The 19,292-nt window shown below is 42.8% G+C and overlaps 1 protein-coding gene and 1 long non-coding RNA gene across 8 annotated transcripts in view; one reads left to right on the top strand and one right to left on the bottom strand.

Annotated features, from left to right (window-relative positions):
• ATG10 (autophagy related 10) overlaps positions 1-19,292 on the bottom strand; it is a 141,973-nt gene that overhangs the window by 109,154 nt on the left and 13,527 nt on the right. For all 6 annotated transcript variants that reach the window (XR_013233081.1, XM_077347516.1, XM_077347518.1 and 3 more), the window contains exon 3: positions 10,130-10,246. Coding sequence is in view for 5 of the 6 variants with exons in the window: in XM_077347516.1 (XP_077203631.1) it covers positions 10,130-10,246 (117 nt within the window). In the remaining variant the exon portion in view is untranslated. The remainder of the gene's footprint in view (positions 1-10,129; positions 10,247-19,292) is intronic.
• Positions 177-5,962, top strand: LOC143842400 (uncharacterized). Of its 2 annotated transcripts, none has more exons than XR_013233083.1 (3): positions 177-1,111; positions 1,991-2,143; positions 5,626-5,962. It is a non-coding gene; the product is annotated as an uncharacterized LOC143842400 (long non-coding RNA). The 2 variants fall into 2 exon arrangements; XR_013233082.1 differs by having other exon boundaries at positions 177-1,283.

Genomic DNA, 19,292 nt, shown 5'->3' with positions numbered 1-19,292 from the left:
AAGTTTGAATCCAGTGGCACCATTTGTGCTGCCCTGCCAGGCAGGTAGCACATCAGGTGCCAGTTAATTATATCCCTGGCCGGAAAGCTCAGACCAAATCAGTAGGCAAGTTCAGAGTCAAAGTCCAGTCCAAGAGACTAGACCCGATGAAGACAGTTCGCCAAGGCAGGCAGGGCGGGGAGCGTAGTCAAAGCCAGGCCAGGGTCATTTGCAAGGAAGAGTGCTGAAGCTGTACCATAGTCAAGTAGCTGGAAGCAGAGTTGAAAGCTTGTCAAGAGCCAGGAGTGGAGTCAAGGAAGAAGCCGACATCAGCAGCTGGGAACTAAGTCAAGGCAAGCGAAAAAATCAAGCTGGCTGCTATGGTAAAAATTCATTCAATTTTTAATCATGCCAGAACAAGATCCGGTATACCTCAGTTTTGGATACAACTGTCGTCCTCAATGGCTATTAATAAACAAAAATGATAAGTAAGTTGGAACATGAGAATATATCACTGGAATCAGGAATTATCACTTTAAGAGCAGCATGAAAAGGAGAGGCAGGGATTTAAAATGTAGCTGCTTTAGGCTTGTAATGAGGGTGAAGGAGTAGGTTGATACCACAATCCTCTCCAACACAGACAATAATTTGAAAATCTTTTAGGCAGGGTGATAATTATAAGGTGTAATAATTGCAACAGCAATGTAGTTATCTATATAAAAACTATGTAATAGAAATTTATAAGTCAAAATTTGTTTTTGCAGATGGCATCATTTTATTACCAATAGAGGTGTAAGGATTCCTAAGGATACATAAAGTAATATAACTTGTAATAAGCTATTCTTATTTGTAATATGAAAGCTATAAGTATGATTAATTACGATTTTGTTTATTAATAGCCATTGAAGAAGACAGTTGTATCTGGCATGATTTAAAAAATTGAATAAACTTTTGCCACAGCAGCCAGCTTGATTTTTTCACATGTCTGGATTTTAAGATTGTTGGTATTCTTGTTAGCGAGCAACTAAGTCAAGTCAAGCCAAGCTGAAGTCAGGCCGAAGTCAGGAACCAGGAGTCAGTCAGGCACAGCTTTACCATAGAGAACCGAAACACTGAGCATCTGAGAAGACAGGTGAGGAGCCCACAAAGAGGCTTGCCTCAAGCCTCTTCTTAAGTACACCAAGTCTGGGTGGAGAGATCTTCAAATAGAGGACTTGCAGCTGGACCTAATCCTGATCTGAGGAAAGAGCTGCACCTGGACCCCATCTAGACTGACACTGTGCTGACACCTGTGCTGCTATCAGGTTGGTCAGGCAGCACCTTTGCTGCCACTCTGTCAAGTCCTCTGGGCTGGGTGGGGTCTTGTCCTGTGGTTTTATGTAGACTGGCACATAACCTACTCAAAGAACTCAAAGAGATTGTTGAGGCAGGATTTCCCTTTGAAGAAGCCATGCTGATTTTCTCTCTACAGACTTAATTCCTCAATGTGCTTACTAATTCTCTCCTTAAAATCTGTTTCTACTAATTTACCCAGAACAGATGTAAAGCTAACTGGCCTGTAATTTCCTGAATCCACTCTGGACCCTTTTAAGAACTGGAGTGACATTTGCAATTTTCAAGTTACCCAGCAAGAAGGCAAATTTTAGTAATATCACATATACCAGCTAGTAAATCAACAATTTCACATTTCAGTATATGCCATCTGGACATGCAGATATTAGTTTTCAGTTTGCCTGGTAGTCCTAGAACTTCACTGCTTGTCACTGCAATTTAACTAAGTTCTTCAGACAACCTTGCAAAAAACAGTGGTTCAGCCATGGCTGTATGCCCCACATTTTCCACAGTGAAAATATTATTTCATTTCCTGGGTTTAACAAAATAGTCAAGATACAGTTATAAAGTCAATGCAGTACAGTAAACAGAGAATTAACTACAATTTGGATGACCTGGATTCAAATCCCCATTCTGCCATGAAGCTGACCTAAGGCCTTTCATTCTCTCTCTTTCCTAGTTTTGTATTTTGCCCTGAGTTCCGTGGAAATATGCAACTATAACTATAATGACTGGACAGAAAGTAGGACACACAAAGAAACCCATAATCCATTTCTGTGTAATGAAAATCATGCAACAGCTCCGTCAGCGAACAGATAAAATGGACTCAAAGGTTAGTACCAGCTACAGATTCAAAAGTATTAAGTGCAACTCAGAGTATGATCTCTTTCTTTAAGGGTTCATATGGTAGTCCCATATCCTGGGATTCTGGAGAAACCAACAGCTGAGAATTTCTGGTTTAGTATACAAAATACAAAACATGGATTAGTCATTTTTCCTTAGACTCTATTTCAACATTCCTATTGAATGCTGGGTTTCATTAAACTCGTTTACATTTTTTCTTCAGTAATGTTTGTTAGGTTTCTGCTTCATTTTTTTACCCCCCTAGCAAATACTGTGGTTCTGCAAATATTTACATTTTTGTTCAAGCTATTTACTTTTACACAAAGAATGAGAACAATTTTTAATTCCAAATGCATTCATTTGTTTGGGGGGAAATGATTAATAATCAGTGAGAATTGGAATATTTTCATCTGCGATGATACATGTGGAACAACACTGTTGATACAATTAATATGATGGGGGAAACAGTCCATCCCATAATTTTTCATGTAGGCAGCACTCCTTTTGACTACACCAGGAGTTCTGCCTGCACTGATATATAAACTGATGTCCCAAACTAGAAGTATATAAATATAACCAGCCTGGATGAGAAACTGAAGAGGTCATGTTCAACACCCACAACCTGCCAGCTGATTCATACAGCAGAAATCTTTGCATTTTGAAATCTTACTCCACATTGACTCATTCCATCTGCAGTAACCACAAGAACTAAAGCAAACCATGCAGAACACACATAAACACTAAATTGATTTTCTGACTTTTGCAGAAAAACATCTCAGGCTGCTTCCTCCAAACTTTCTTTTGGGCAGTAGGATACAGAAATACAAACTTGAATCAATCTATTGCTACAATAATCAACTAAAGAATTAAAATGGAGTATTAAATTTCTTTCCCATCAATCAGTGAGGCTGACAAAATCCAATAGAAATAAAAAACAAAAATCCTCAGGGTCCATCTACACAGTAAATAATCCATATGTTTGACATGAGAAATTTGTGTCTCATATGATAGGGAGTTTGTACCTCCAAGAGGTATACTGGGTCTTTTCTAGTCGTGACCAAAGAATACAGGGAGAAGTGGCTTTACTGTCTCTACATACACACACAGTTTTCACATCCATGAGGCAGTCTGCGGATCTGAAAATGAGGGGAGGAGGTTTAAAACCATTATCCCTGAATGCTGTAATCATCACCAGAAAAGAGCAGGTGTGCATTTAGGAGGCACAAAACTTCCACTTGCATGTGGAACAAGTCCTCATGTTGTTCCCCAACAAACCCTATGACTTTTTAATATGTTGACAGAGCCTTAAAGCACCTATAACAACACTGATCCTCCAGATTCACTGGCCCAATTCTCCCTATGCTTGCAGCAGTAATACAAAGATAACTTATTCATACTTTTAAGCAAGTGTAGTCAACACTTAACTGATTTGTTTTTGTTTCTGTACTAATCCTTATCCGTGGTTCCTCTATATAATTGTGAAACAGCCTGAGGGGTGGAATGTCCCCGGCTATCCAAGTTGGAATAGGGCCAATCAGGGTGCAGCCAGATGGCTGCACCCTGATTGGCCCTGACCCTGCAGCTCCCGCCCTCCGTCCCTTGATTCTAGCCTCTTTGCTCTCAGACTCGCCTCAGTGCCTGGAACCAGCAGCAGGTAAGGAGAGAGGGCCTTGGGCAAAGGGTGGTGGTGGAAGGCCTGCTAACGAGGGCCTCTTGGCCTGCTAGGCTGGACCTGCTAACAAAGGCCTCCCGGCCTGCTAGACTGGGCCTGCTAATGAGGGCCTCCTGGCCTGCTGACTTCCTGCTAAGGAGCTTTGTCCCAGGCCTGCTAACGAGCTGGCCAGCCCCCGCCCGCCCCACTTGATCCGGCTGCGAGGTGCTGCCTGGCCGAGGGCCAGGGGAGGGGACCCTTTCAAGGACCGTTCTTAGGAATGGGCTTTGAAACTGGTAAGTCAATAATAGCTATAAGTTACTACCCTTTACATATGAAAATTAAACTATATCACTGTAGCATAAGCCAAGGAAATCAATGAATGGATAAAAAAGCACCACTACATTTGCATACTTCTTTTTTGATAAAAACATCTGATATAATTATATATACATGCAAATAACTGAGAAGGAAGCTTTTCTAGTATCCATCCGTATTGTATCAGTAAACTCTTCTAGCATCCATCCGTATTGTATCAGTAGGCATTATGATCCACATGTGAGTTGTGGGTCCTCATAAATTCCCATACACTGTGCATGACTGGATCACATCAGCAGAGCACACAAAAGATGGGCTTCAATACCATCCTCCCATGCTGTTTTCCTAACATGCTACGTCCTGAGGGTGTACTATCTGGCCTCTTGAGAAACCCATGGGTATACTCATGGATTTCGCTAATGGGCCAAAAAACCCTCCCCCAGGCTTTTTCAGGTTAAGAAAATCATGTCGGAGAGAGGCCTAAAACCCTTCTCTCCATATGCTGCTATTATGATCAAACCCAAACAGCTGAGATACCATTAAGAGAATCTGGGCTCTTGGACCCAAAACTCAATCCAGCAATTGTATTTAGAAGGATGGTCAGAGCCTCTGTATTTTAAAAAAGAAATTAAATTTTTCACTGTTTTACTGGTTTTAAAACCATGTATGCATGGGTTTTTACATGTTGTTAACAGCCTAGAGACTGCTGCCAGAGAGGGACAGTGTACAGATCCTCCAATCTGTAAACTGCTCCATGGGAGCAGTAAGAATAAAGGAGTAAGGGCATTGTGGAAGGAGAAAAGGGTTGGGCGAGTCCGGGATAAAAACGCAAAGGGCTCCTGATTGGACCTTCCGAGTGTCAGTCTGGGGCCAAAGGGCCAATCGGGAGCCACGCAGCACGCGGCTCTCGATTGGGCCCTTGGTCCGTCCCAGAAGCTGGGATCCTGGGGCGGGAGGGGGCCAGGCGAGAGGGCTTTGCGGCTGGGAGGGGCGGGCTGCAAGGAAGGCTGCTAGCGCTCATTGTATTTTTGGTATAGCAGGCTTAAAGGTAAAAGGTAAAGGTATCCCCTGTGCAAGCACCGAGTCATGTCTGACCCTTGGGGTGACGCCCTCTAGCGTTTTCATGGCAGACTCAATACGGGGTGGTTTGCCAGTGCCTTCCCCAGTCATTACCGTTTACCCCCCAGCAAGCTGGGTACTCATTTTACCGACCTCGGAAGGCTGGAAGGCTGAGTCAACCTTGAGCCGGCTGCTGGGATCGAACTCCCAACCTCATGGGCAAAGCTTTCAGGCAGCTGCCTTACCACTCTGCGCCACAAGAGGCTCATATAGCAGGCTTAAGTTCTAGTAAATAAATAAAACAGACAAGACACATGAATGGATCCCCTCAGTGTTTTTAAACTTAGAAACAGCTGATGAGGGGGTTGAAACACGCAGTGGGAGAACAGGCTTTAACCCTTTCCCTTACTGCAGCTGATTTACTGAAGCTACTGTTTTTCCAGTTGGGAAACATGCCTGAAGAGGATTCTGGTGTGGAACAGAAGGATTAAATGGTATAGTATCTCCTGCACTGCTGTCCAAGTTAAAATTGGGTCCCTGTACAGCTGCCATTGAAGAAGAAAAATGCTTCAGATTCAAAATAAAACAAAAACAGCCTCAGAGTCCTGTCTAGTTTGACATCCAGGTTCAAACAGAACAAGCTGTTTTGATGAGATTTTCTTTCAGAATTGATAATATGTATTTGATGCATAATTTGTCGCTTATTATAGGAAAAAAGCATGTCAACTAAAAACAATTCTAGTTATTAGTGAATATTAAACTTGTTAGTAACCATATCAAATAATCCATGATGCTTTGGTAATTTTTTGGTTTACAGAAACAACATCTTATGACAAAATAGTATCTGTACTGAGCCAACTGTGGTCTGTCTGAAATAAAGGAGGAAGAGGAATAAGGACATGATCTTATCTAACACTTTTACTTAATTAGCATACACAAGTTAAATTGCTTTGCTTTCAAAGTAAAGAGACATGAATCAATGTGATTTATTTTATTGAGGACTATTAAATCAGTATATATATTTTTTGCACAAAGTTAATTAAGAGACTAAAAGAAGAAAGTGAAAAGATGGGATATACCTAAATATCAAAAAGACCAAAATCATGACAATTACTGGCAGTAGCACCAAAGTCATGATTGACAATGAGAACATCGAATGTATTGATAATTTCATCTTTCTTGGCTCTATGATCAAGCGAAGTGGTGGATGCAGCCGTGAAATCAAACTGCGAATAACACTGGGCCGGAATGCAACATTAAGAATGAACCAAATATGGAAAAATAAAGATATCAGGCTTAATACAAAGCGCTGGCTAGTCAACGCCATTGTCTTCTCCATAACAAGCTATGGATGTGAAAGCTGGACCCTGTAGAAGGAAGACAGGAGGAGAACAGATGCGTTCAAATTATGGTGTTGGAAATGAATGCTGCGAATACCATGGACAGCCAAAGTTACCAACAAGATAGTTTTAGAGAGGAGCAAACCAACGATGTCATTAGAAGGCAAGATATTATGGCTAAAGCTCACTTACTTTGGACGCATCATGTGATCAAACTTGTTAGAAAAATCATACAAAGCCAGCAAGGCTTTGTATGGCTGGGACCCCTCCCCTTCCTACGTCATCCAAGCCCATCACTGGCCATTTTAAGAGGGGTGCTTGGTCTTGCTGTTGTTGTTAGGTGTGACATCGAGTCCGACCCATTGCGACCCTGTGGACAATGATCCTCCAGGCCTTCCTGTCCTCTACCATTCCCTGGAGTCTATTTAAGCTTGCATCAACTGCTTCAGTGACTCCATCCAGCCATGACTATATATGATCATTTCATGATAATTAAAAATATATATATTAAAAATAACTCCCACCCATCCAATCGGCAAAACCTTTCTTGGACAATTCCAAATCCCCAGGCTTTGACAGAACCGTGGTTGTGAAAGCCTGCTTTATACTAATGACTGCAAATGCTGCACAGCTATATACATGTAATGTTTAACAAACCGAACAGGAATAGATAAAACTTACAACACCAATAATAACGATGTCTTTATACCACTAATACTGGCAGAGACGTAGAATCAGAATGTTAGTTACTTAAAATCATAGTAGCTGTCACACAGCTCAAAATTTCATGGAGCTCCTTCATTAGCATTAGAACTAATCCAGTTAATATTATTTCACTTCAGATGTGCTATTTGTTTTAATTCCAGTGATTCCACTGATGCTACACTAAAGAAACTGAGTTTATATTTTCTTCTATCTTTATGGATTAATTTGCTTTTCTGATTTCCTATTTAATATTTCATTTTGCCTGCCAAAATCTAATGCTTTGTTCTATTAGCAACTATTAGATTAAATTTCCATTATTTAGAGGATGCCTTTATGGTGTGAATGTAGTTTGTACCCTGTAATGAATCCATAGTAGGTTTCTTCCTTCCTTTTTTACTTGTCTCTTTGTTCTGGGCTGTGCATAAATTCAGTTTCTCTAATAAGGTATTCCTCAGCAGCCTTCGTGCTGATTCCACAGACTTTAATTTCTTAACTTTTCCCTCTAGGCTGTTCCTAATTAATACCCTAATTTTTGAAGTTATTTAGGTTTAGCAGTACTGTGATACTTCTCAGTGTGATCAATTCTACAAGAACATAGTAGCTTCAACAACTGCTATGCTTGGTAGTTCAATTTATTTAATTTTTCTGATCATGTTCCAAATAATGCCCCAAAACTATTGTAATAGGAATTATGTTTCTTATGGATTTCTATTGACAAACAAGCTTTATTAGCTGACATAGACTTTATTCACATGTAAATGGCTATAATGGTCCTGCCAAATGATTGGTTGAGTGGCTTCGCTTTGGTAGTCTTACACACATGAACATCTGTAGCTGAATTCTTCCGAGGAAGACCATAGGTCTATTAAGGTCAGAACTATTTATTTTGACTGGCAATGACTCTCCAGGGTCTCAAGAAGGTCTTCCATATTACCTAGTACTTTATCCTTTTAATTGGAGAAGCTAAGAATTGAACCTATTACCTTATGCATGCAAATGAGGTATTCTACCCCAGCCACAGCTCTCCCCCAAAGCAAGTTCCGGACTCTAGCTTTGTTGCTGTTCACTAGAGACCATTACATTGACCTATCTTGATATACGGTATCCTGTTAGTTCCTAATCTCTGGATGGAAAGTTACATTATATCAACTAATGGAGGGACAACAGCTGAAATCTATGTGATTTTATTTCCCAAGCCCATACTTCCATGATTTAGTGACTTCTTAAATATCAGAAGGACCTGGATTTTGAAGCATGATTATAAGCTGTAACTTTAGTGCTAGTCAAAATTATTCCATGCCCCAGTGTTTGTTCTATAACTTGTGCTTGTATATTATGAACTAGGGTTGCCAATTTCCAGATGGGGCCTGGAGGATCTCCCACTATTACTACTTATCTCCAGACTACTGAGGTCAGGCCCAGGATGAAATGGCTGCCTTGGGCAATGGACTGTATGTCACTGTACCCTGATAAGTTCCATACCATAAGTTCCAAATCCTGACGTCCCTAGACTCCACCCCCCAAATCTCCAGACATTTCCCAATCCAGCGCTGGCAACTTTATTATTACCACTAGATTTAAAGCCCATTTTATAACAAAATAAAATGGGCGCTAGATGGTTTCCTCCCCCCCCCGAGAGTCTGAATGGCTCCACAGTAGGCAGGGACGGCGTGGGGCAATTTAGCGAGGCGGGGTGTGGCGTCCGTGGGGCCGGAGAAGCCTTGGGCCCCCTGGGACCGTGGAAGGCTTCTGCGGGGCTGGGCTGGGATGGAAAGAAGTGGTCATACCTGATTGGGTGCAGTGCGAGTGCTGAGTGGCCGTGAGCTGCGGTGACGGTGGGTCGCGGCCAGCCGTGAGCCGGGTGACCACGTGCAGCGGCGCCATCACAGCGGGGCTGGCGTGCTGCGGGCAGCAGCAGGGCAGGCATGTTGCTGGTGGCGGTGGCGCAGCTGTGGTGGTGGAGGCGACGGAGATGGCGGCGGCGCAGCCGCGGCGCTGGGGCAGCTGCAGCGCAACCGGCGGCGGCACAGCCATGGCGGCAGAGTGGCTCGGAGGGTCTTCGTGCGGCGTAATGACGACAGGCAGGGGTGTGCGGGGAGGGGGGGTCGCAGGGAGTCCCAGAGGCTTCGGAGGGCAGTCGCTGGGCGGAGGGAAAGTATGTTTCCCAAAGCCCAGCAGCGTGGGGCAAGGTTCCTCCTCGGCGGCCATCCGGCAAGGATGGCCGGTCGGGAGGACTATAGAGTTGGCGGCGCGACGTCTGGGAGACGGGCTAAGTAGCTTTGCACGCCTCCCAATTGGCCACTTGGCCCTGGATTGCCACTTTCTTACCTTTCCTAACACAGCATAAACGGGCCTCCCATCTCTCTTCAGAATCACATGATTCTTTATTTTCAGTGTATTTACCAGTTTTTATCCCATCTTTCTCCCTATGAGACCTGAGGAGGTTTTAAAATAATTTTAAAACAAACTCAAATATAAAATATAAATTAATATGGATAGCCCTATCAACTGACAAAAGTCCTTCTGATTATTCAACCATTCTTTTAAATAATTTTGTCTTGCACAGCCTTGCGCAGCATGGCACTGAGTTAGCCCACTGGAACTCTGCATTCTGGCACAATGCTGCTAACCCTAACTAAACATCGGGACAAGTACTTCATGACTGACAGGCAAGCAAACCAAAAATTGGTTTTCTTCTCAGAACTGGTTTTCCGGTATATGGTAGCATCCAGGAAATAACGACATCACTCCAAGGTGATGTTATTTTGCACCAGCAGCTTAATCCAAAGGTCCTCCACATTAAATAATTCAGATCTACTAATTCCAGTTGCTCAGTTCAACAATACTGAAACATCAGAGGGTTTTGAATTATAGCATTTAAAAGAACTCTTTTTTTACTTACCTCAACATATGTAAATGTTATTTCATCGCTGTCATTCCTTATCTCCCTTATGTCTGGTGAGACGTCTCTGCCTTTCACTTGGAAGTGTGTTTTACTCATATAGCCATCCGTAGAACCCTGTTCAGAGAAAATATCTTATTTTTAAAAAATTATTATATTATACTAAATTTTACCACAAATGGCAGTAACTTAGATGAAACATTTAACAGAGTTATCCTAAATAGAACAATTGCATTCTAAGCCTGTTGACTTCCATGGATTGTAAAGGGTGTAACTCTGCTTAGAAGGGCAGTATAAATCTTGGAGGCTGTTACAGTGATGTTCCACAGTTATATAGTTCTTGACATATGTCATAAGCGAAATTCACCAGTATTATTAAGTGCTGTAAAAGTGTCTACAAATCTTTAGCAAGACTTGCTACCTGTCCCCAAAAGCTTGTGTGAAATGTCTGAGCCATCAATCCTATTTGCCTTGAAAATCCTCAAGCCTCCAAACTAGGAATACTTCAGAGACCCTGCTTTTTTGAGCACATATGCAACTTATTAAAAGTTACAATGGTAGATGCAGATCAGTCATTTCAGGATCATTTTATTCAACTGTCCAAGAAAGGAAATATCACAAAACAAGTAACAGGATTCAAGATTTTAATCCAACTAATATTCCTACAGAATTCAGATATGTTTCCAGTCAAATGGGTAATTCCTGGAGATGTGGGGATAGAGCCAGGAGAAGACAGGGATCTCAGTGAAGCAGGGAATCCAAAGCAACCGCTGAGTTGAAGGAGAAACCTAGCTCATACATAAAGGAGAGTGAAGAGGCAATGAGGTGGTAAAATGATCACTCTCTGTCACTCACTCACTCACTCACTCACTCACAGAGAGAGAGAGAGAGAGAGAGAGAGAGAGAGAGAGAGAGAGAGAGAGAGAGAGAGAGAGAGAGAGAGAGAGAGAGAGAGAGAGAGAGAGGCTTCTTTTCCTCTTCTGGTAGATTCCAAATTTGTTCCTTTGTATTTAAAAACAAAAACTTTTGATGTAAACCGAAAATCAGCATATCAGGGAGAACGTTTCTAGACACTCTGCTTGCTTGCTGCTCTGGTTTTCTATTTGAAGTGAGTTAACATTGTTGAGCAATCCAAAATGTAACCTTCCATCACCATTAACCTATATCTGAAATGGTACAGTCCATTCTACCATCTCAGAACCCTGCCACCTCGTTGCCACCATTCCTACACATGTGAACAAGGCTCAAGTCCACATTCATACACTGACTATTGCCCCTATCTTCTTACCCTCGGAGAATGCATGTAATTTCCACTACAGCATCACTAATGTGTGCAGTTGCCCAATTTATGCAATTTCTTGTAGGGGAAAGTGAGGGTGAACATGCAAATAACGATTAACTGCACAATTAAAGACTAGTCATCTCACATGTATCTGAGGAGCAAGACCAAGAACAGGGCCACTTTGCCATTATTATTTCAAAGGATAAACCAGAGCAAAAATGGACATTGAAGGAAAAGGGAAGGGGACAGCATAGCGACAGGAAGATTCTCACATAGGCCATTGACTGAGAAGATCTCAGACAAAAGGTTGGCTACAGAACACTAATAAATACTTTTAATCTCTCTCTGTATGCCTTAAAACATAATGTTAGATATCCAGAAAATGGCATAATTTATACAGGCAGGAACAATTAGGTAAAAAATAGGCAACAGCTAATACATGCTCTAATTTTTAGTTTCTGTTCCCAGGTGGCCTTGTCCCATTTTTTTTCTCTGTGCCCCTGCCTCTTCCATCTCACCTTTATTTCATTCATCCACCCTCTTAAAAGTGTTCATTCTGGTAACTTATTCACCCTCCACTATTCCCTTGTCCCGTTTTTTATACTTTTTGCCACCACTACACAGCTGATCCTTATTAATGTCCTTTCCTCATCGCTGGGTTCCTTTACATATGTTTTCTACATCACTTCTCATTGTGCCTCTTTCACTTCTACCTGTAGTCTTATCTACCTTTTAATCTTAAACTCCTAGCTCTCTTTCTCACACACACACACACGCGCGCACAAACACACACACCATCTTTCCTTATATCCTTTTAGCAGAAACCGCACAGAAACTACTATATGAGATCATCAGTAAACAACCCTCATAACTGCCTTTTTCAGTGTAAGTGTTCTAGGACTGTTCCTAGAGTGGCATCTGGCCTCATTTTTAACCAGCTCCTGTTATTCAGTTCATGGAGCCATTGTTTTAACTGGTGGTGGTGAAACTGTCATCAAAATGCAGCCAACGTATGGTAGTGGTGTCAGACATATGGCCCAGGGGCGAGAACTGGGCTTCCTAAGTCTCTTATCTAATCAATGAGAAACTGGTACAAGGGAGACAAAGCAAGAGGCTGTTTTTTTTGGGGGGGGGGGAGCAGGTGATATGACACATCATGAGCTCTGTGATCAAAGCTTTCAAGAAATAAAAAGAAAATAGCTAGGGGGCAGACTATGAGATAACATAGTGGGGGGGATGCCCTGAGAAAGGGGCAAAGGGATAGGGCTGGCAGGAAAGAGGAGGAGGGACAGCGTGTGGATGGGGAGGCAACTGGGGTCTCTTGTGAGCACTGCTCTAAGGGGAAAGATGTCCTAGCTTCAGAATGGAGTGAAAGGAATAAGATGCACCACTGGTGCCACCATATGTCTGGGAGGCAGAATGAGTATCAAGGACAGTCCCCCCACACCTGTTTTCAGTCCATGAAGGAAAAGGGGCCACAGAAAGACAAAAAGTATCCCTTGGTGGTTTTGGAAACAGCCTCTCTGTCAGGCCTGAAATTACAGTACAAAGAAAGAAAGGTTCACAATGAACAATCAACAAAAAAGAAAGGGAACCTTTCTAAGGCAATATGTTTGTAATATATACAACTAGATTTAAAGCCCATTTTATGTTAGAATAAAATGAGTGCTAGCTGCCGTCCCTGAGGACAGCGCTTGGTGGCTTGCCAGGATGGCAGAAACCTTTTTGCCCCCCCCCAATGGCGAAAGGCTTGTGCGGGCCCAGGGAGGGGGGTGGGGGCTCTGCGAGCCGCCCAGCGCCGTCCCCGGGCCCACAGAAGCCTTTTTCCTCCCCCCTTCTTCTATCTATATATCAATATTTGGATTAATATTGTCAAATCACAATGAATATTGAAACCTTACCTTATATTACTATCGTTAATATTTTAGTATCAATCGGCCATAGGCTCTCTAGGGCAGGGGTAGTCAACCTGTGATCCTCCAGATGTTCATGGGCTTGTTGGGGGGTAATACCCAGCTTGTTGGGGGGTAAACGGTACTGATTGAGGAAGGCACTGGCAAACCTCCTCACGATCCTTAGAGATAAGAAGGGAAATGAGAGACGGATAGTAGCTGTGCTCAACTGCTGAGACTAAGCATATGAGGGGGAAGCAGAAAAACCTTACTTACTTGCATCTCCTATAAGTGCACTTCCTTGGAGTTGTCACCTACAAACACTCACTTCAGCGAACTTTGCTTAGCTTCTGAAATTGATGAGATTAGGATAGCTTGGGCATTCAGGTTAGGGCATCATTTTAACTACTTTCTAGTTATGAATGGCTTATGTTGCTATGAAGTTTAATTGTCCTGGCCTTGATTGCCTGCCAGAGGTCTTACTTTTAGACTCAAAACATCTGTAACTGCTTAGGAACGGTATACATAATTGGTTAAGGGCTAGGTGGGCGGAAAGTGGGTGGGGGTCAGTCCAGATAAGGGCCCAATCAGAAGGTGCTTCACACCTTCCGATTAGGTCCTCAACAGGACAGACGAGAGTAGCAGCCAGTCGGGAGGCACTCTGTGCCTCCTGTCCCGCCACCGCACGGGGACCGTTTTGAGGCACGTCCCGATTGGCCCCTGCCTCTGATAGGCCACGCCCAGTCATAACATTGACCCAATCATTGGGCCAAAGTTATGACAGGGCCCGCCCACCCAGGGGCAATCTGGAGACATCACTGCCAGTCTGCCCCTGACCACTGCAGGGAGAGGAGGTCGATAGGGCTGCTGAGGGGGATGAGAACAGAGGCTTGGACTGGCTGGACCAGCCCTTTTTGCCCCAAGGCTGTCCTAACTGTCATATCCAACTGTAACTTCCTTCACTTTGCCTCAGAACACTGACAGAGCTGGCAGGAGTCTGGTGAGTGCTCTTTCACCCTTCCCCCTCTCTTCAGGCCTTCCATGAAGGAGCCTCTGACAGCCCCTGACTGAGGGGAGGGAGGTGTTTCTGAGAGCAATGCAGGGGAGTCTGAGGGCATGGGTGTGGGCATTCCTTCTGCCAAACAGCTGGCTGACAGGGAGACCACAGAAAAGCCCCTTCTTATTTAAAATACTGCAGAACTGGGAGGAATTGGTTGCCATGTAATCTCCCCCTAAGAAGAGTCTCCAGTCTGATTTTCCCTTCACATATCTGAAGACATGGCTCTGGAAAGCTGATCTGTAACTACTATTCCATAATTCCCAAAGGTCAGTCCTCTCCCACACTCAATGAACATTCCAAACTACAGGTTCTTGACACCCATCTCTCCACACCCATGCCCTCATTTGTTACCACACCACCATAACCTCCCACACAACACACACATTCAACCCCATGCCCTTACAGATTGAACAACTCCTCCCCTTTCTCTTCCCACCGCCAAGCTCTAGCGCCTGTTGTATTCCTGTATACAACGGGCTTTGCCCCTAGTCATATCATCATAATTCATAAAAAGAACAGCATGTTAAACATTTTGAAATATCTGTATGTGATCTCTATATATCTGATCTTATATACACTGATATACAACTAACTACATTGAAGAATTCTCTTCTAGTAGAGGTCATGATGGCCATGAGCATAGGTGACTTTAAAAGGAGATAGAAGATAGGTTCATCAATGGCTACCAATCATGGTTAGTAAGGGAGACCATATTCAGTAAACCTCTGAAATCCAGTTCTGGGTGGCAACATAAAAGGAATGCCTTAGCCTCTGAGCTCCAGTTGTTGGCCCCTCCAGATCATTTACTGACCATTATGTAAAACAGTATGTTGTATTAGATCAGGCTTTCTCAATCAAAGTTTTGTTAAACCCTGATGGCCCTGGAAGGTTTCCTTAATGGGTGGGAGTTAATTAATTTTAATGTATTTTAAAAATTAGTACAACATTTATTGGGTGATATGACCATACATGATCACGTCAAGCTGCCCACTCCTCCCAAAATCGTCAATGATGCACCTAGAGGGGGTGGAAATGGAGGGCATGTACACGACTATGCTTCCCAACCATATTTTGCACGACCATACCACTTCTGTTTTTTTTGAAACCTGAAGAATGTTGCAGGGGTTTCTCAACAGTAAAAAAGTTGAGAAAGGATGTATTAGATGGATAACTGATCTGATCCAATGGGGCTCGTCTTATCATGTTCTTACTCCACTTTGGTGATTAATTTCCTTATTAATGGGAAGAGACAGAAGTAGCTTTCCTGCTCTAATTAGCCTCTTTATGGCCCATTATGCACGGCCGCCGAAACGGCGATTTCGGGTCACATGGAAAACGCGGAGGGGGAAGACGCGACGCATACCGGTTATGTACGGGGCGGGGCGTGACGGCGGCAAAACCCAGAGTAACCGATTATGCACGCGGCGATCCGGGCGCCGCTTCTGGTTGCGCCCCGGTCACCCGGAAGCTGCGCTTTCTTCCGCGTTTCACTGACGCGGCTTTTTCGGCGGCATGCACCGAAGCTGTGGCCGGTTGCAGCCGGCTCCGTGCGTTATCGGTGATTTTAGTCGCCGCCATTCCACCCCGAATGTGCGCTAAAACCCCCGTGCATAATGGGTCTATGTGAGTATAATGTGACTCTTCTCTTTTCCTAGGTATCTTACAGGGTCACAAAAGAAACAAGTTGACAGAAAACATATGAATTGTATAATCTGTAATGAGGCCCACAGCTCATACAGTGGTGGTGTGATCGCTGTCAAAAAACACCTTTCCCTTGGCGCTATTGCAGTTTTACGCTACTCCAGTTTCATTCCTTTCTGCACTATGTAGGTATCTAAAGAAGGATAAAACAGGAGTTATGTCTGAAGTGACTCCTCTGGGAAACAACTAATAAACTCTGGAATGAGCAAAAAGTAGCTGTGAACTTTTAAAGTTATTAGTGATTAATTTTTAATACTCAGGCTCTTGCTGTTTGTATGTGACATAGCAGAACTACCTAGGATTAGTGTATCAGTCAACTATTATTTAATTGCAGTCCGATATCATGAAATATTCCATGAAGCCAAATGTCGGTAGTAGAAATTTTTTTGCTTTTTCCTCTTTCATTATTGGCAACATTTGTTAGCGTGGGCAGCAGGAGGGAGATCTCCTTATTCCCTTGCCCTGCAGTAGTCACAGGTAAACCTAGCAGCACAGCAAAGCTTCTCTGACTAACCACCTGCTATAACCACAGGCATCTTCAAACAGGATGAATCAGCCTGTTACATATTTTGCACAACTGTTTTTTAAAAGTGACCTTTTAAAATATCTTGTGCTCCCCCCCCCCCAATTTACTAATTGTAAGTTAACCCTAGTGTTACAAGATAAAATCCAAAGAGAGTAACTTTTCAATAAACCTACAGCTAATTATGTTTAACCATATAAGTTGTCAGTTGAAAAGAATTTTCTGGAAGTCACACAATGCCACCTTGCTGGTCTGAATCTTGATGCTTAATTAGAAGATGTGCTGAGAAGAGATATAAATGTAGCTTTTATAATGTATAATTTATTTTATTTTTTCACAATTTCTCCTTCACCGAAGTATCAAACCTGTTGAGGGTTGTTATATTTTCCAGTTGTTCTAAATATACAATCATTAAAAATATTTAACCAACATTTCACTAGTCAAATGTTAAAATCTTTTTTTAAGCAGTCAAATGTCCAAGCACAAGACAGCCCTTATAACTTACCAGGGAAAAGCCTATAAAGCAGTTCTGACTAGAACTGAATTACAGATTTATGTAATTTAGGAAGCAGGCATGGCCTTCCTTGGACAAAGCTACTGGGCTGGCACCTAAACCTGATAAACTAGGAACTAATTCAGCAGAAGGGAAAGAGAACATCTCTGTTTAACAATATGGGTTTCTTTCTTGCTTTGATTATCATTTTTTGGTTTTTAGTTCCTCCATTGAGGAACACAATACAAATTTATAGACCAGCCACATCAAGTAAACTCATTAAACTGTACAAAAATATTTCCTGTTAGTATCAACCCAGCAGAATCATATTTTCTGATTCTCATTCCGCCTACAAGCAACACATAGATATACTAAAATGGGTAGCCATGTAAAGAAGTGTGCATGCACGCAAAGTTTATAACTTGAATAAAACTGGACTCAAACTTTGTTTCACAACAATACAAGTGTTAGACTGCAGGTCCAAAACTAGTGTAGAGGTGCAAGTGTGCCTTTTTGCCTAAAATCTACTTTCACAGAACCCATCAAAATTGATAACTAGATTTTTATCTAAGACTTTGCAAACATATTTAATTATTCCAAACTGAAAACAATACATAATTTAATAATTGTACATATATTACCTGACCTGAGTAACCCCCCAGGTTTCTTGGATGAACTACTTGGATTCTTTCCCATACAGTTCCAGGCTTGGATGGGATTGAAATAGCCTCGGCCATCTTAGACCTATTATACATGGAGGCCGTTACGTCGGACGGCCGCTGTGTTATTGCAGCGGGGCAGGATGCCCTGCCATTACCCGTCTACGCGCAGGGGCAGGGCTCCCCGACGTACACCAACACCCTGGTGTAGCGCACACACACGCACTGTGCCAGGAGCGGGAAGCCCGGCATGCTGCCCTCAGTAGCAGCGGCCGGGGTGGAGTGGGGAGGGGGCCGGCCCCCACCGCATGCTACGGCAGGGGCAGGGAGATGCCTCTGCTGGCTCTGCAGAGCTCGCAGGGGCATGCGGTGTCCCTACAGGGGGTCGGGGCCGGGCAGGCCCAGCCCCTGCCTGCGCCCATGGTATCATGGGATCGCGGAAGTTCCCGCATTCCAATAACATGGGACTTCCGTGGCCCTGGGTCGGGCCATGCCTGTGCTGGTGGCAGAGGTGTGCATAATCAGGGAATTTTCTCTACCAGTAATTTCAAAGCGGCTTATAATTGCCTTCCCTTTCGTCTCCCCACAACAAACACCCTGTGAGGTATGTGAGGCTGAGAGAGTCCTGATATTACTGCTCAATCAGATCAGCTTTATCAGTACTGTGACAAACCCAAGGTCACCCAGCTGGCTGCATGTGGAGGAGCAGGGAATCAAACCCAGTTTGCCAGATTAGAAGCCACCGTTCTTAACCACTACTACATGCTGGCTCTCCAGCTTGGTGGGCAGAAAGGTAGAAAATGAATTTGCAAATAAACAAATAAGGTCCATTTTACATCCCTGCAATGAATATACCTAGAGCATGTGACCCTGTCATCCATAACAACGATCCTCCTACACTCTTGCTCCACTAAGCAAATTAAACACGTCACTCTCAAATCAGTCTTACAAAATAGAAGTTAGAGAACTGACTGTGTCACATGGCCAACACCACTGAGAAGTATATCTGTTGAAAGGCAAGAGAAATGCATAAGAGATAATGAACAGTAGCTGCATATTAAGAGCTTATTTCTCAAAGGAAGCACAAACAAATTGGGGTTTTATTAGCTGTTTCATTAAGTTTTATTTTAGACAAACACACACAGAAAGCATATGTGCAACATCTGATATAAAGAGATTCTATTCAAAACAGTCTCTGTACAAAACCCATTAATGTAGCATTAAATTACTCGATGAGGCTGCAAATTTAACTATAAATGTAACTCTTTGGATAATCCATCATTTCTGACATAATTTATTTCATTTGTTCTGATCTTTAAATCAATGTCTCTCTCATTCCAGCACATTAATTCTGTCTTTTAATCAGCATTTCAAATATATGTATCTTTAAAAATACTCTATGTGGCTTGTGCCACGGGCTATTTTGGCACATTTTTTTTCAAGTTTGCACCTGAAACAAATCAACATGTGTAGTTTTTGTCAGTAAACATTTGAAAACAAAAGACATCACTTTAGAGAAAATTACCTTGTTTTACTTGCTTTTATTGATATGC

The sequence above is a fragment of the Paroedura picta genome, chromosome 7 (assembly GCF_049243985.1).
Source record: "Paroedura picta isolate Pp20150507F chromosome 7, Ppicta_v3.0, whole genome shotgun sequence".
In the NCBI taxonomy this organism is placed as follows: Eukaryota; Metazoa; Chordata; class Lepidosauria; order Squamata; family Gekkonidae; genus Paroedura; species Paroedura picta.
Note: the sequence above shows the minus strand (reverse complement) of the source record. Positions and strands in the feature narration are given on the sequence as shown.